This window comes from Nerophis ophidion, linkage group LG24 (genome assembly GCF_033978795.1).
Source record: "Nerophis ophidion isolate RoL-2023_Sa linkage group LG24, RoL_Noph_v1.0, whole genome shotgun sequence".
In the NCBI taxonomy this organism is placed as follows: domain Eukaryota; kingdom Metazoa; phylum Chordata; class Actinopteri; order Syngnathiformes; family Syngnathidae; genus Nerophis; species Nerophis ophidion.
The window spans coordinates 2,105,477-2,120,476 of NC_084634.1; the positions used below are offsets into that span (position 1 = coordinate 2,105,477).

A 15,000-nucleotide genomic window follows, 5' to 3' on the forward strand; every position below is an offset into this window, starting at 1 on the left:
TTTTACGTGAATCGGTGCCTGGTTCGACCGGCGAGATTTGGTCTGTACCGGACTTGGTACCCATCCCTACTTTAACTCTCTAAGTGTGCAACTCTTGACACTGGAGTTTTGGGCCCAAATCGCCTACTTGTCAAGAAGTACCTCCTTTTTAGTACACCCCACTTTCTTTTTCTTTTTTGATAATCGCCACAGTGTTGCCCCGGGTTCGACCATTTAGAACAGATGCCTGAAGAAAACCGAGGTATTCTCGGTTTGAACACGCCTGCGCCCTCAAAATACTGAGTGAAAGTACGTGTAACCCGCCTGGTCTGGTCCCCACTTTTTCTGTTTCACCCGGAACTCGAACCCAAGCATGCTAGCTATTGAGGCAAAACCCCAGGCCATCTACCCAGTAACCAGGACGGCTTTGAAAGATGTCAGGGAGTGATGCTTTTCAAAGTAAACAAGGGTACATTTACCCCCCTAGACCTCAATCTCATCCCGGACAAGCCCCCAACTGTAACTGGAGTAATAATTCAATCCCTGCACGGGATTCAAACCTGGTTTTTCCTGTGAAATAGTCGCCACAGATTTTATGTTAAAAACCCCCCAAAAACTGGCAGATGTTGCCATATTATTCATGGTGTTTTTTACACCGAATAACCTTAAAGTGTTATTTTTGAACTGGTGGCTGTGGTCATGGTAACTCATACAAACCGTCTGTCTCCCCCCCCCCAGGCTGAGCTGATGTCCAGTCGGCGAGACGTCCAGAAGGCAGCCATGGACCAGATGGCGGCCAAGCTGAGCAGCACACTCGACACCCCTTCCTCCGACAGGAGGCGCTGCAGCCAGCCGGTCCACAACAGCAGGTAAACGTGAATTGATGAGCGTGCGAGGTGACAGGTGGGTGTCAGCAGGGGGCGCCGTGGCTGCTGCTGTGGTTGTCCTGGTCCCCGGGGGGGAGAAGACATTAAAGACGCCGGGCGGCAGCCAATCGCCTCATAAATCCAACGACGCTGCCGACTGAAAGGTGGCGGCTGACGAAACGACTCAATCAACCTTTTCACTTCCTGCCCCCCACTTCCCCTTCCGTCTCCTTATCCCTCAGGTTCCTCCTGACATCTACCCCTCGTCGTTCTCCTTCCTTCACACACTCCCACTGCAGATGTTGCCGTAAATTGAAAGTTCATTTCTCTGTCGTCACACCAAAAGACCTGTAGGAATCTCCGCAAACTCGTTCCAGTCATTTGTGCGGGTTTGTGCTGCAACAGTCTTTGGTCCGACTTTTTACAGTTTTTATGTAGTTTACGTTTTTTGGGGCTGGTTGTTATAACTTAAAAACTATAATATTCCGACTGACAAATTTTACAGCACAAAATAGCTTAAACGTAGCACAAACGGTTGGGACACGTTTGAAGAGATTCGGACAAGGTGGGGAAGCCAAATGTCGCTACAGGATACCAACGCGGGTGCCTTTTATTGACTGGACTGAGGTCAACGGTTGGTGCCACAATGTTGCACGGCCCAGTGTTGCGAGGATCTGTTCACAATTCCTGGAAAACATCCCGACTCTTGCATGGGTGCAGAGGTGCATGGCGTCCAAACAGTGCGGGCGCGGACTCTGAAGTCATCATCTGGTTTAAGACTCTGTGCACACGCTGTGTTTCTCCGTTGCCCCCACTGGCGTCCCGCCCTTGAAGGCACTGACTACACCCACGATCACGTCAACGTAATCCACAAATGACGTCCGCAACGTAGAAGCCAATGCTGACTTTTTTGGCTTTGAAGATGTATAAAGTATCGCAAAGGAGGTCTCGATCGGATATTGATCTGGGATACCAGTGTTCCCGAGGAGAACATTTAACCTGAGGTGATTAGATGTGGTTAGTAACCATTGCTACAGAGGGCGGGCAGCACGGTGGAAGAGGGGTTAGTGCGTCTGCCTCACAATACGAAGGTCTTGAGTAGTCCTAGGTTCAATCCCAGGCTCGGGATCTTTCTGTGCAGTTTGCTCGTCCTCTCCGTGACTGCGTGGGTTCCCTCCGGGTACTCCGGCTTCCTTTCACCTCCAAAGACATGCACCTGGGGATAGGCCCCTCCCACCTCCAAAGACATGCACCTGGGGATAGGCCCCTCCCACCTCCAAAGACATGCACCTGGGGATAGGCCCCTCCCACCTCCAAAGACATGCACCTGGGATAGGCCCCTCCCACCTCCAAAGACATGCACCTGGGGATAGGTTGATTGGCAACACTAAATTGGCCCTAGTGTGTGAATGTTGTCTGTCTATCTGTATTGGCCCTGCGATGAGGGGGCGACTTGTCCAGGGTGCACCCCGCCTCCCGCCCGATTGTAACTGAGATAGACACCAGCCCCCCCCCCGCGGCCCCAAAGGGAATAAGCGGTAGAAAATGGATCCATGGGCTACAGAGGGCCTTCGGAGTTCAGCGGTCTTACAGCTTCCAAAAAGAAGCTGATGCTCAGTCCTCCAGATGCTCTGCAGCCTCCTGCCTGAGGGAGACGGGGTCAAAGACCGGGTGTGTAGGGTGGGAGGGATCTTTGGTGATGCATCTGCTGATGAAGATATCTGTGTCGGTGGGAAGGCTGCTGCTCCCTACCATCTTCCGGCAGCTTTCACCAGCCCCTGCAGTGCCTTCCTTCCTTCATCTGTGCATCTGCGGTGCCACACCCTTACGCTGGTGCTAAGGAAGTCTCCACCACTCATCTGTCGAAGCTCCCGAGGATGGAACCCCCTCGTCTGGCTCTCCAGACCTTCTTGGGGAGATGCTGGTGTACCTTCTTGACCAGGCAGGAAGTGCTGTGTCTACCTGAAGCTTGAGACCACTTCCACATTTGCTGTTCCGGTGTGCAACGAAGTCCAACATTATCCATAGTCGTTGATTTACATTTCTGCCAGTGGGTGCTCGGTGTGTGTGCTTGGTGGTGAGAAAGAATTTGCCATCAATCCCCCGTGGGTGCTCGGTATTGTCTGTGGGTGCTCGGGCCCCAAAGCACCCACGAGATCGGCGCCTATGCCATCATCCACTTTTATTTTTTTACATTGATGCAAAGGTTGTTGCTTTGGCACCAATCCACCAGACGTTTTACCTCCATTCTGTACTCAGATGTTCGACTACTCCTCTAAAATTTCACAGTACAACAACTAGGGTGTTTAGCCTTGCAGTCATAGGTCAGTAGTGTGAAGAGAAGGGGGCTCAGAACACATCCCTGGGGGGAGCCGGTGTCGTGGATCCTGACAGTCTGTGGTATGTTAGTCAGGCAGTCCAGGACCCAGATCGCAAGTGAGGGACTCAGCTTCCTCACCAGGGTCTGTGGGACGATTGTGTTGAAGACCGAAGTGAATCCCAGCAAGAGCAGGTGGACTTAGGAGTTCCTGCTCTCCAGGTTCAATGAGGGCTGTCTGGACCACCGATGAGAGAGCGTCATTGATGGAGCGGTTCTTCCTATAGGTGTACTGACCAGGGTCCACAGTGACATCAACAGAGGTTTTAATCAGGCCCATGACCGGCTTATTCAAGCACTTCATGACCACAGTCAATTAGACCTGTTTCTTTGGATCTCTTTGGGACAGCAATGATGGACGCTGTCTTCAAGTAGGTTGGAACCCATCCATCCATTTGCTACCGCTTGTCCCTTTTGGGGTCGCGGGGGGTGCAGGAGCCTATCTCAGTTGCATTCGGGCGGTAGGCGGGTTGCACCCTGGACAAGTCGCCACCTAATCACAGGGCCAACACAGATGGAGAGACAACATTCACACACATGTCTTTGGAGGTGGGAGGGGCCTATCCCCAGGGGCATGTCTTTGGAGGTGGGAGGGGCCTATCCCCAGGGGCATGTCTTTGGAGGTGGGAGGGGCCTATCCCCAGGGGCATGTCTTTGGAGGTGGGAGGGGCCTATCCCCAGGTCCATGTCTTTGGAGGTGGGAGGGGCCTATCCCCAGGTCCATGTCTTTGGAGGTGGGAGGGGCCTATCCCCAGGGGCATGTCTTTGGAGGTGGGAGGGGCCTATCCCCAGGAGCATGTCTTTGGAGGTGGGAGGGGCCTATCCCCAGGAGCATGTCTTTGGAGGTGGGAGGGGCCTATCCCCAGGTGCATGTCTTTCGAGGTGGGAGGGGCCTATCCCCAGGAGCATGTCTTTGGAGGTGGGAGGGGCCTATCCCCGGGTGCATGTCTTTGGAGGTGGGAGGGGCCTATCCCCAGGAGCATGTCTTTGGAGGTGGGAGGGGCCTATCCCCAGGAGCATGTCTTTGGAGGTGGGAGGGGCCTATCCCCAGGAGCATGTCTTTGGAGGTGGGAGGGGCCAATCCCCAGGAGCATGTCTTTCGAGGTGGGAGGGGCCTATCCCCAGGTCCATGTCTTTGGAGGTGGGAGGGGCCTATCCCCAGGTGCATGTCTTTGGAGGTGGGAGGGGCCTATCCCCAGGAGCATGTCTTTGGAGGTGGGAGGGGCCTATCCCCAGGAGCATGTCTTTGGAGGTGGGAGGGGCCAACCCCAGGGGCATCTCTTTGGAGGTGGGAGGAAGCCGGAGTACCCGCAGGGAACCCACTCAGTCACAGGGGGAACATGCAAACTCTACACAGAGAGATCCGGAGCCCGGTTTTGAACCCCGGACTACTCAGGACATTTGTATTGTGAGGCACATGCACTAACCCCTGTACCACCGTGCTCCCATGATATTTAAAAACCTCAGTCAGTTGGTGGACACAGTTCCTGCGTCTTTCAGGTCGATCCTTTGCCGGGTCTTCTTCGCATATGTTGGAGCTGCTCTGAAGGCGTCAAGGGTTGTCGTCGCTAGGGGATCACCAAAGCGTGAGTAGAACCGGTCAGGGGCACCTGGCAGGGACGGGGTCTTTGGGTTATTGTGCACCCCAACCGTTGTAGTCACTGATGCGCTTGATGCCTTTCCACATACTCCGAGGGTCCTTGAAGGGGAAGCGACCCCGGATCTTTTAGTGTCCCACCGGTCCGAAGAACAACGAGGTTCGGGTGCGACCACTCTTCCTGCAAGTGACAACTTGTGTGTGTGTGTGTGTGTGTGTGTGTGTGTGTGTGTGTGTGTGTGTTGATGCCTCGGTCTCAACAGAGTGGTGTCAACCCGTTTGTGTCAACACTTTTTATTTTCTTTGTACCTCGCTTGTTTTTGTCATTGCATTCATAGTTGATTTTGCACTTTGATGCCCTCGGAGCGGGTGTGTGCGCCTGCCTGTGTGTGTGTGTGTGTGTGTGTGTGTGTGTGTGTGTGTGTGTGTGTTGATGCCTCGGTCTCAACAGAGTGGTGTCAACCCGTTTGTGTCAACACTTTTTATTTTCTTTGTACCTCGCTTGTTTTTGTCATTGCATTCATAGTTGATTTTGCACTTTGATGCCCTCGGAGCGGGTGTGTGCGCCTTTTTGTGTGTGTGTGTGTGTGTGTGTGTGTGTGTGTGTTTGCGTGTCACAGAGGGCCCGACTGAGCTGTCAAACTGTCGGCGACGGCAATGGGAGAATTCCAAACAATTTGGTTGCTAATGCCGAGAAAGATGCGGGAGAGCCCCGCTGAGACCTGGAAGACCAGTGAATGTATAAATAATACACACACACACACACACACACACACAAACACACACACACACACACACACTTAACAAAGCGGCCGACAGTAATGTGTGTGTTTGAGCAATGGGCCGATGTTCCAGAAGCATCCATATTTGATGGGATGTGTCAAGTGATGGGGGGTGGGGGGAGGGGTTGGGGGTACCGGGTGCCAGTAAGGGGACCCGAAATGAATTCCGACACAAAAATGCCAACCGGTCTTTTCTCGGCTCTTCAGCGCACAGGACTTGGAGGCGGAGTTCCAGGAGCTGTGGGAGTGGCTGATGGACATGGTCGCCATGGTGACGGACAGTCAGCAGCTGATGATGTCAGAGGAGCAGAGGGAGCGCCTCTTCAAGGTAGGGGGAGGGACCTTCACACCCGCACTTGGGCGAGTGCACACTGTGCCCGAGTGCACTGGGCCGACCCACACGTGATTGATGGCCGAGAATGATTGATAGGTGTGGGGATGAAGCTAATTTCTCCCGCTCTAATATTCATCTGCATATGAATATTCATGAGATGCATTTTACATGAGCGGCCATTCTTCTTCTTCTCCTTTTCTGGCGTGTCAACCGGCCTGCTGAAATATTGATGTCAAGGTCGCTGTCTCGCGCTGCACAACTTCTCTCTCCGCGCAGTGTGACCGTTCAAAATGTCTCACTTCTTCCCTTCCTTCGGTGCCACCTCTTCCGAGGGGACACACCTTTACACCTGTGCATTGTTTACCTATCTCTGTGTGTGTGTTTGTATGTGTGTGTGTATACGTGAGTGTGTGTATGTCTGTACGTGTGTGTGTGTGTAGGTATGTATGTCTGTGTGTGTGCATGTGTTTGTGTGTGTGCGGGTGTGTATACGTGTGTGTGTGTGTGTGTGTGTGTGTGTTTGCGTGTGTGTGCGCGTGTGTGTGTCTGTCTGTTTGAGTGTGTCAGTACACGTGTGTGTTGGTATGAATGTGTGTGTGTGTGTCAGTATACGCGTGTGTAGGTATGTCTGTGCATGTGTGTGTGTGTCTGTTTGTGTGTGTGTTTGTGAGTGTGTGTATGTGAGTGTGTGAGTATACATGAGTGTAGGTATGTGTTTGTGTGTGTGTGTGAGAGTGTAGGTATGTGTGTGTGTGTGTTTGTGTGTGAGAGAGTATACGTGTGTGTAGGTATGTATGTCTGTGTGAGTGAGTGTGTGTGTTTGTTTGTGTGTGTGTGTGTGAGGGTGCGTGAATGTGTGTAGGTATGTATGTCTGTGTGTCAGTACACGTGTGTGTTTGTATGAATGTGTGTGTGTGTGTCAGTATACGTGTGTGTAGGTATGTCTGTGCGTGTGTGTCCGTGTGTGTATGCCTGTGTACATTGGTGTAGGTATGTGTGTCTGTGTGTGTGTGTGTGAGTGTGTGAGTATACATGAGTGTAGGTATGTGTTAGGGTGTATGTGTGTGTAGGTATGTGTCTGTGTGTGTGTGTGTGTGAGTGTGTGAGGGAGAGTATACGTGTGTGTAGGTATGTATGTCTGTGTGAGTGAGTGTGTGTGTTTGTGTGTGTGTGTGTGTGAATGTGTGTAGGTATGTATGTCTGTGTGTGTCAGTACACGTGTGTGTGTGTGTGTCAGTACACGTGTGTGTGTAAGTATGTCTGTGCGTGTGTGTCTGTGTTTGTGTGTGTGTATGCGTGTGTACATGTGTGTGGGTCTGTGTGTGTGTGAGTATACATGAGTGTAGGTATGTGTTAGGGTGTATGTGTGTGTAGGTATGTGTCTGTGTGTGTGTGTGTGAGTGTGTGAGGGAGAGTATACGTGTGTGTAGGTATGTATGTCTGTGTGAGTGAGTGTGTGTGTTTGTGTGTGTGTGTGTGTGTGAATGTGTGTAGGTATGTATGTCTGTGTGTGTCAGTACACGTGTGTGTGTAAGTATGTCTGTGCGTGTGTGTCTGTGTTTGTGTGTGTGTATGCGTGTGTACATGTGTGTGGGTCTGTGTGTGTGTGAGTATACATGAGTGTAGGTATGTGTTTGTGTGTGTGTGTGTGTGTGTAGGTATGTGTGAGTGTGTGTTTGTGTGTGAGAGAGAGTATACGTGTGTGTAGGTATGTCTGTCTCTGTGAGTGAGTGTGTGTGTGTGTTTTTGTGTGTGAGAGAGTATACGTGTGTGTAGGTATGTATGTATGTATGTTTGTTTGTGTGTGTTTCCTGCTGGTGACCGTTGAAGAACCTCCCCATGTTGCCCTGAAATTTTGGGGGACTCGACCCTGTAACCATGGTAACATCAGGCACTGACAAAAGTTGTTCTTTTTCAAGTTCTTTCAGTGTGTGTGTGTGTGTGTGTGTTGTTTTTTGGCAGAGTGTGACTCTACTGTTTATTGTGATCTTGGATGGAGGCACTTATCAACCCTGAATGTGTGTTTGTGTGTGTGTGTGTGTGTGTGCGTGTGTGTGTGTGTGTGTGTGTGAGAGAGAGAGAGACACTGGGTTCTTGAGCAGTTAGTTCTCTAAATCTGGACTGAGTTTAATGGACTCAAAAGGTGGAGAAAAGCTCCAAGTGCATTTTGGGAAAGACTTGTTGTGTACTTGTCATTGTTGTTTTGGGATTTGTGTTGTGTTTCCTTTTGTTCAGACTCCTTCCTGTCTAAATAAATAAATAAATGGGTTGTACTTGTATAGCGCTTTTCTACTGCTCTTACTTGTTGTTCTACTGCCTCTGATCACTAAAACTTGTTTATATATCCATCCATCCATCTTCTTCCGCTTAACCCAGGTCAGGTCGCGGGGGCAGCAGCCTAAGCAGAAAAGCCTAGACTTCCATCTCCCCAGCAACTTGGACCAGTCCCTCCCGGTTGATCCCGAACCCTTCCCTGGCCAGCCGGGAGACATAGTCTTCCCAATGTGTCCTGGGTCTTCCCCGTGGTCTCCCTTTTGGTCAGACGTGCCTGAAACACCTCCCTAGGGAGCTGTTCGGGTGGCATCTGGTCAGGATGCCACCCGATGTGGAGGAGCAGCGGCTTTTCTTTAAGCTCCTCCCAGATGACAGAGCTTCTCACCCTATCTTTAAGGCAGAGACCCAAACTCATTTGGGCCGCTTGTACCCGTAATCTCGTCTTTTCGGTCATGACCCAAAGCTCATGACCATAGGTGAGGATGGGAACGTAGATCGACCGGTAAATTGAGAGCTTTGCCTTCCGGCTCAGCTCCTTCTTCACCACAACGGATCGGTACAACGTCCGCATTACTGAAGACGCCACACCGATCCACCTGTCGACCTCACCATCCACTCTTCCCTCACTCGTGAACAAGACTCCGAGGTACTTGAACTCCTCCACTTGGGGCAGGGTCTCCTCCCCAACCCGGAGATGGCACTCCACCATTTTCCGGGCGAGAACCATGGACTCGGACTTGGAGGTGCTGATTCCCATCCCGGTCGCTTCACACTCGGCTGCGAAACGATCCAGTGAGAGCTGAAGATCCTGGGCAGATGAAGCCATCAGGACCACATCATCTGCAAAAAGCAGAGACCTAATCCTGCAGCCACCAAACTAGATCCCCTCAACTCCTTGACTGCGCCTAGAAATTCTGCCCATAAAAGTTGTGAACAAAATGGGTGATAAAGGGAAGCCTGGCCGGAGTCCAACCCTCACTGGAAACGGATCCCACTTACTGCCGGCAATGCGGACCAAGCTCTGACACTGATCATACAGGGAGAGGACCGCCACAATAAGACAGTCCGATACCCCATACTCTCTGAGCACTCCCCACAGGACTTCCCGAGGTACACGGTCCAATGCCTTCTCCAAGTCCACAAAGCACAAGTAGACTGGTTGGGCAAACTCCCATGCACCCTCAAGAACCCTGCCGAGAGTATAGAGCTGGTCCACAGTTCCACGACCAGGACGAAAACCACACTGTTCCCCCTGAATCCAAGGTTCGACTACCTGGAATAGCCTCCTCTCCAGTACACCTGAATAGACCTTACCGAGAAGGCTGAGGAGTGTGATCCCACGGTAGTTGGAACACACCCTCCGGTCCCCCTTCTTAAAGAGAGGAACCACCTCCCCGGTTCTGCCCCCGATGTCCACGCGATTTTGCAGAGTTTTGTCAACCAAGAGAGTATACGTGTGTGAGAGAGCATCCAAAGCCTTAAGGAACGGGTCTCATCCACCCCCGGGGCCTTGCCAACGAGGAGCTTTTTAACTACCTTGGCAACCTATGCCCCAGAAATAGAGAGCCCACCACAGATACCCCAGGCACTGTTTCCTCGCAGGAAGACGTGTTGGTAGGGTTGAGGAAGTCTTCGAAATATTCCCTCCACCGATCCACAACATCCGCAGTCGAGGTCAGCAGAACACCATCCTCACCGTACATGGTGTTGACACAACACTGCTTCCGCTTCCCTAAGCGGCTGGTGGTGGTCCAGAATCGCTTTGAAGCCGTCTGGAAGTCGTTTACCAAGGCTTCCCCGAACTCCTCCCATGTCCAAGTTTTTGCCTCCGCGACCGCTGAAGCCGCACACCGCCTGGCCTGTCGGTACCTGTCCACTGCCTCCGGAGTCCGATTAGCCAAAAGAACCCAATAGGACTCCTTCTTCAGCTTGACGGCATCCCTCAGTTGGGTTCTGGGATTACCGCCATGACAGGCACCAACCACCTTGCGGCCACAGCTCCAATCAGCCACCTCGACAATAGAGGTGCAGAACATGGTCTGCTCGGATTCAATGTCCAGGACCTCCCTCCTGACATGTTCAAAGATTTTCCGGAGGCGGGAATTAAAACTCTCTCTGACAGGAGACTCTGCCAGACGTTCCCAGCAGACCCTCACAATGCGTTTGGACTTGCCAGGTCTGTCCGGCATCCTCCTCCACCATCGCAGCCAACTCACCACCAGGTGGTGATCGGTAGAAAGCTCCGCCCCTCTCTTCACCCGAGTGTCCAAAACATGGGGCCGCAAATCCGATGACACAACTACAAAGTCGATCATGGAAGTGAGGCCGAGGGTGTCCTGGTGCCAAGTGCACATATATATGGACACCTTATGTTTGAACATGGTGTTTGTTATGGACAATCTGTGACAAGCACAAAAGTCCAATAACAAAACACCACTCGGGGTCAAATCCGGGCGGCCATTAATTCCTAATCACGCCTCTCCAGGTCTCACTGTCGTTGCCAACATGAGCTTTGAAGTCCCCCAGTAGAACGAGGTAATCACCCGGAGGAGCACTGTCCAGTACTCCCTCGAGTGAATCCAAAAAGGGTGGGTACTCTCAACTACAGTTTGGTGCGTAAGCACAAACAACAGTCAGGACCCGCACCCCACGACCCCCTCCCGCCCACCCGAAGGCGGAAGGAGGCCACCCTCTCGTCCACTGGGTTGATCTCCAACGTGCGGCTTTGAGCCGCGGGGGCAACAAAAGTTGCCACCCCAACCCGTCGCCTCTCACTGCCGGCAACGCCAGAGTGGAAGAGAGTCCAGTCGCTCTCGAGAGAACTGGTTCCAGAGCCCTTGCTGTGCGTCGAAGTGAGTCCGACTATATCCAGCCGGAACTTCTCCACCTTGCGCACTAGCTCAGGCTCCTTCCCCCTCCAGCGAGGTGACGTACCACGTCCCAAGAGCAAGCTTATGTAGCCGAGGATCGGACCGCCAAGTGCACCCGACCTTTATGGCCCCTGCTATGGGTGGTGAGCCCATTGGAGGGAGGGACCCACGTTGCCTCTTTGAGCTGTGCCCGGCCGGGCCACCATGGGAACAGGCCCGGCCACCAGGCGCTCGCCATCGTTCCCCACCTCCGGGCCTGGCTCCAGAGGGGGGCCCCGGTGAACCACGTCTGGGCGAGGGAAATCTGGGTCCTTCGTTTGTGTTCATCATAGAGGTCTTCGAGCTGCTCTTTGTCTGATCCCTCACCTAGGAACTGTTTGCCTCGGGAGACCCTACGAGGGGGCATTAAGCCCCTGGACAACATAGCTCCGTTGGGATAAATCTGCTGGGTCAAAAGTATACATACAGCGATGTTCATATCTGCTGTATGACTGCGAGTCCTTCCTTCTTTCCAAACTATTTAACGGCGTTGCAACACTTTGGCTGTCAATTTTTCAAACCCCCTGAGTGACAGCGGGTGGCTCCTCCCCCTGCCCACCCACTATATGGCAGCCCTTCAAGTGCACCGCCTATAAATGCTCAGCCTGACTGCCATAGGTCAGCTTCTCTTCCTGTGTTATGCCACCTGCACACACACACACACACACACACACACACACACTTTCATGTAGTTATTACATTCTGGGGACCTGGGAAAAATTAACACGTTTAAAGTACCAATGATTGACACACACACACATACATACACACACACACACAAGGGTTCAAAGTTGTGTGTAGTTTTCGTGAATCGTCAAACCTTTACCTTCTCATTGTTAAAGATTCTTATAGTGTGTGTGTGTAAGTAAGTGTGTGTGTGTGTAAGTAAGTGTGTATGTGGATTAGGCGTCCTGTGGGAGACAGTTTCCTGAGCGTTTGTTCTGTCAGTCTTGATAAAGTCGGGGATATATCTGCTTTAGAACAAAGAGACACGACTCAGCAGCATCTCTCCATCCCCCCCCCCACCCACAACGGACCCCCCCACCCCCATCCCCCTCCGCCTCGCCGCGCTCTCATCCCGGTCTCTCTGGAGACTCGCGGCTTCCCAGGAACGCCGTCTGACTCCAACCTGGCGCCGAAAAAGAGCGTTGCGCTCATACGGCGAATGAAAAGTGTATCCCCCCCCCCCCCGCCCCCCCCTCCCCGCCAAGGTCGGGCCAAGGTTGTCCCGTCAACACGGCAGCTAAGCCCCTCCCCCTCGTCAAAATCGCTGAGCCGTCGTGTCAATATGTCTCTGACACTTTAATAAACGTACTATGTTGTGTATGCAGCGGGAATAGTTTCCTAACCCAGCGACTATACACTCTGACTCCTAGGCCTCATTCAAGTGCGACTATACACTCTGACTCCTAGGCCTCATTCAAGTGCGACTATACACTCTGACTCCTAGGCCTCATTCAAGTGCGACTATACACTCTGACTCCTAGGCCTCATTCAAGTGCGACTATACACTCTGACTCCTAGGCCTCATTCAAGTGTGACTATACACTCTGACTCCTAGGCCGCATTCAAGTGTGACTATACACTCTGACTCCTAGGCCTCATTCAAGTGCGACTATACACTCTGACTCCTAGGCCGCATTCAAGTGTGACTATACACTCTGACTCCTAGGCCGCATTCAAGTGTGACTATACACTCTGACTCCTAGGCCTCATTCAAGTGCGACAATACACTCTGACTCCTAGGCCGCATTCAAGTGCGACTATACACTCTGACTCCTAGGCCTCATTCAAGTGCGACTATACACTCTGACTCCTAGGCCGCATTCAAGTGCGACTATATACTCTGACTCCTAGGCCTCATTCAAGTGCGACTATACACTCTGACTCCTAGGCCTCATTCAAGTGCGACTATACACTCTGACTCCTAGGCCTCATTCAAGTGTGACTATACACTCTGACTCCTAGGCCGCATTCAAGTGCGACTATACAGTCTGACTCCTAGGCCTCATTCAAGTGCGACTATACACTCTGACTCCTAGGCCTCATTCAAGTGCGACTATACACTCTGACTCCTAGGCCTCATTCAAGTGCGACTATACACTCTGACTCCTAGGCCGCCTTCAAGTGCGACTATACAGTCTGACTCCTAGGCCTCATTCAAGTGCGACTATACACTCTGACTCCTAGGCCTCATTCAAGTGCGACTATACACTCTGACTCCTAGGCCTCATTCAAGTGCGACTATACACTCTGACTCCTAGGCCTCATTCAAGTGCGACTATACACTCTGACTCCTAGGCCGCATTCAAGTGCGACTATACACTCTTGACTCCTAGGGCTCATTCAAGTGCGACTATACACTCTGACTCCTAGGCCTCATTCAAGTGTGACTATACACTCTGACTCCTAAGCCTCATTCAAGTGCGACTATACACTCTGACTCCTAAGCCTCATTCAAGTGCGACTATACACTCTGACTCCTAGGCCGCGTTCAAGTGCGACTATACACTCTTGACTCCTAGGCCTCATTCAAGTGCGACTATACACTCTGACTCCTAGGCCTCATTCAAGTGCGACTATACACTCTGACTCCTAGGCCTCATTCAAGTGCGACTATACACTCTGACTCCTAGGCCTCATTCAAGTGCGACAATACACTCTGACTCCTAGGCCGCATTCAAGTGCGACTATACACTCTGACTCCTAGGCCTCATTCAAGTGCGACTATACACTCTGACTCCTAGGCCGCATTCAAGTGCGACTATATACTCTGACTCCTAGGCCTCATTCAAGTGCGACTATACACTCTGACTCCTAGGCCTCATTCAAGTGCGACTATACACTCTGACTCCTAGGCCTCATTCAAGTGTGACTATACACTCTGACTCCTAGGCCGCATTCAAGTGCGACTATACAGTCTGACTCCTAGGCCTCATTCAAGTGCGACTATACACTCTGACTCCTAGGCCGCATTCAAGTGCGACTATACACTCTGACTCCTAGGCCGCATTCAAGTGCGACTATACACTCTGACTCCTAGGCCTCGTTCAAGTGCGACTATACACTCTGACTCCTAGGCCTCATTCAAGTGCGACTATACACTCTGACTCCTAGGCCGCATTCAAGTGCGACTATACACTCTGACTCCTAGGCCTCATTCAAGTGCGACTATACACTCTGACTCCTAGGCCGCATTCAAGTGCGACTATACACTCTGACTCCTAGGCCTCATTCAAGTGCGACTATACACTCTGACTCCTAGGCCTCATTCAAGTGCGACTATACACTCTGACTCCTAGGCCTCATTCAAGTGCGACTATACACTCTGACTCCTAGGCCTCATTCAAGTGCGACTATACACTCTGACTCCTAGGCCTCATTCAAGTGCGACTATACACTCTGACTCCTAGGCCTCATTCAAGTGCGACTATACACTCTGACTCCTAGGCCGCATTCAAGTGCGACTATATACTCTGACTCCTAGGCCTCATTCAAGTGCGACTATACACTCTGACTCCTAGGCCTCATTCAAGTGCGACTATACACTCTGACTCCTAGGCCTCATTCAAGTGTGACTATACACTCTGACTCCTAGGCCGCATTCAAGTGCGACTATACAGTCTGACTCCTAGGCCTCATTCAAGTGCGACTATACACTCTGACTCCTAGGCCTCATTCAAGTGCGACTATACACTCTGACTCCTAGGCCTCATTCAAGTGCGACTATACACTCTGACTCCTAGGCCGCATTCAAGTGCGACTATACAGTCTGACTCCTAGGCCTCATTCAAGTGCGACTATACACTCTGACTCCTAGGCCTCATTCAAGTGCGACTATACACTCTGACTCCTAGGCCTCATTCAAGTGCGACTATACAC

The 15,000-nt window shown here is 51.8% G+C and overlaps 1 protein-coding gene across 5 annotated transcripts in view; it reads left to right on the top strand.

The window, feature by feature from the left end:
• Positions 1-15,000, top strand: part of LOC133542387 (A-kinase anchor protein 6-like) — a 151,833-nt gene that overhangs the window by 85,720 nt on the left and 51,113 nt on the right. For all 5 annotated transcript variants that reach the window (XM_061886443.1, XM_061886447.1, XM_061886446.1 and 2 more), the window contains 2 exons: positions 718-848; positions 5,809-5,929. In XM_061886443.1, coding sequence (XP_061742427.1) covers positions 718-848; positions 5,809-5,929 — 252 coding nt within the window. The remainder of the gene's footprint in view (positions 1-717; positions 849-5,808; positions 5,930-15,000) is intronic.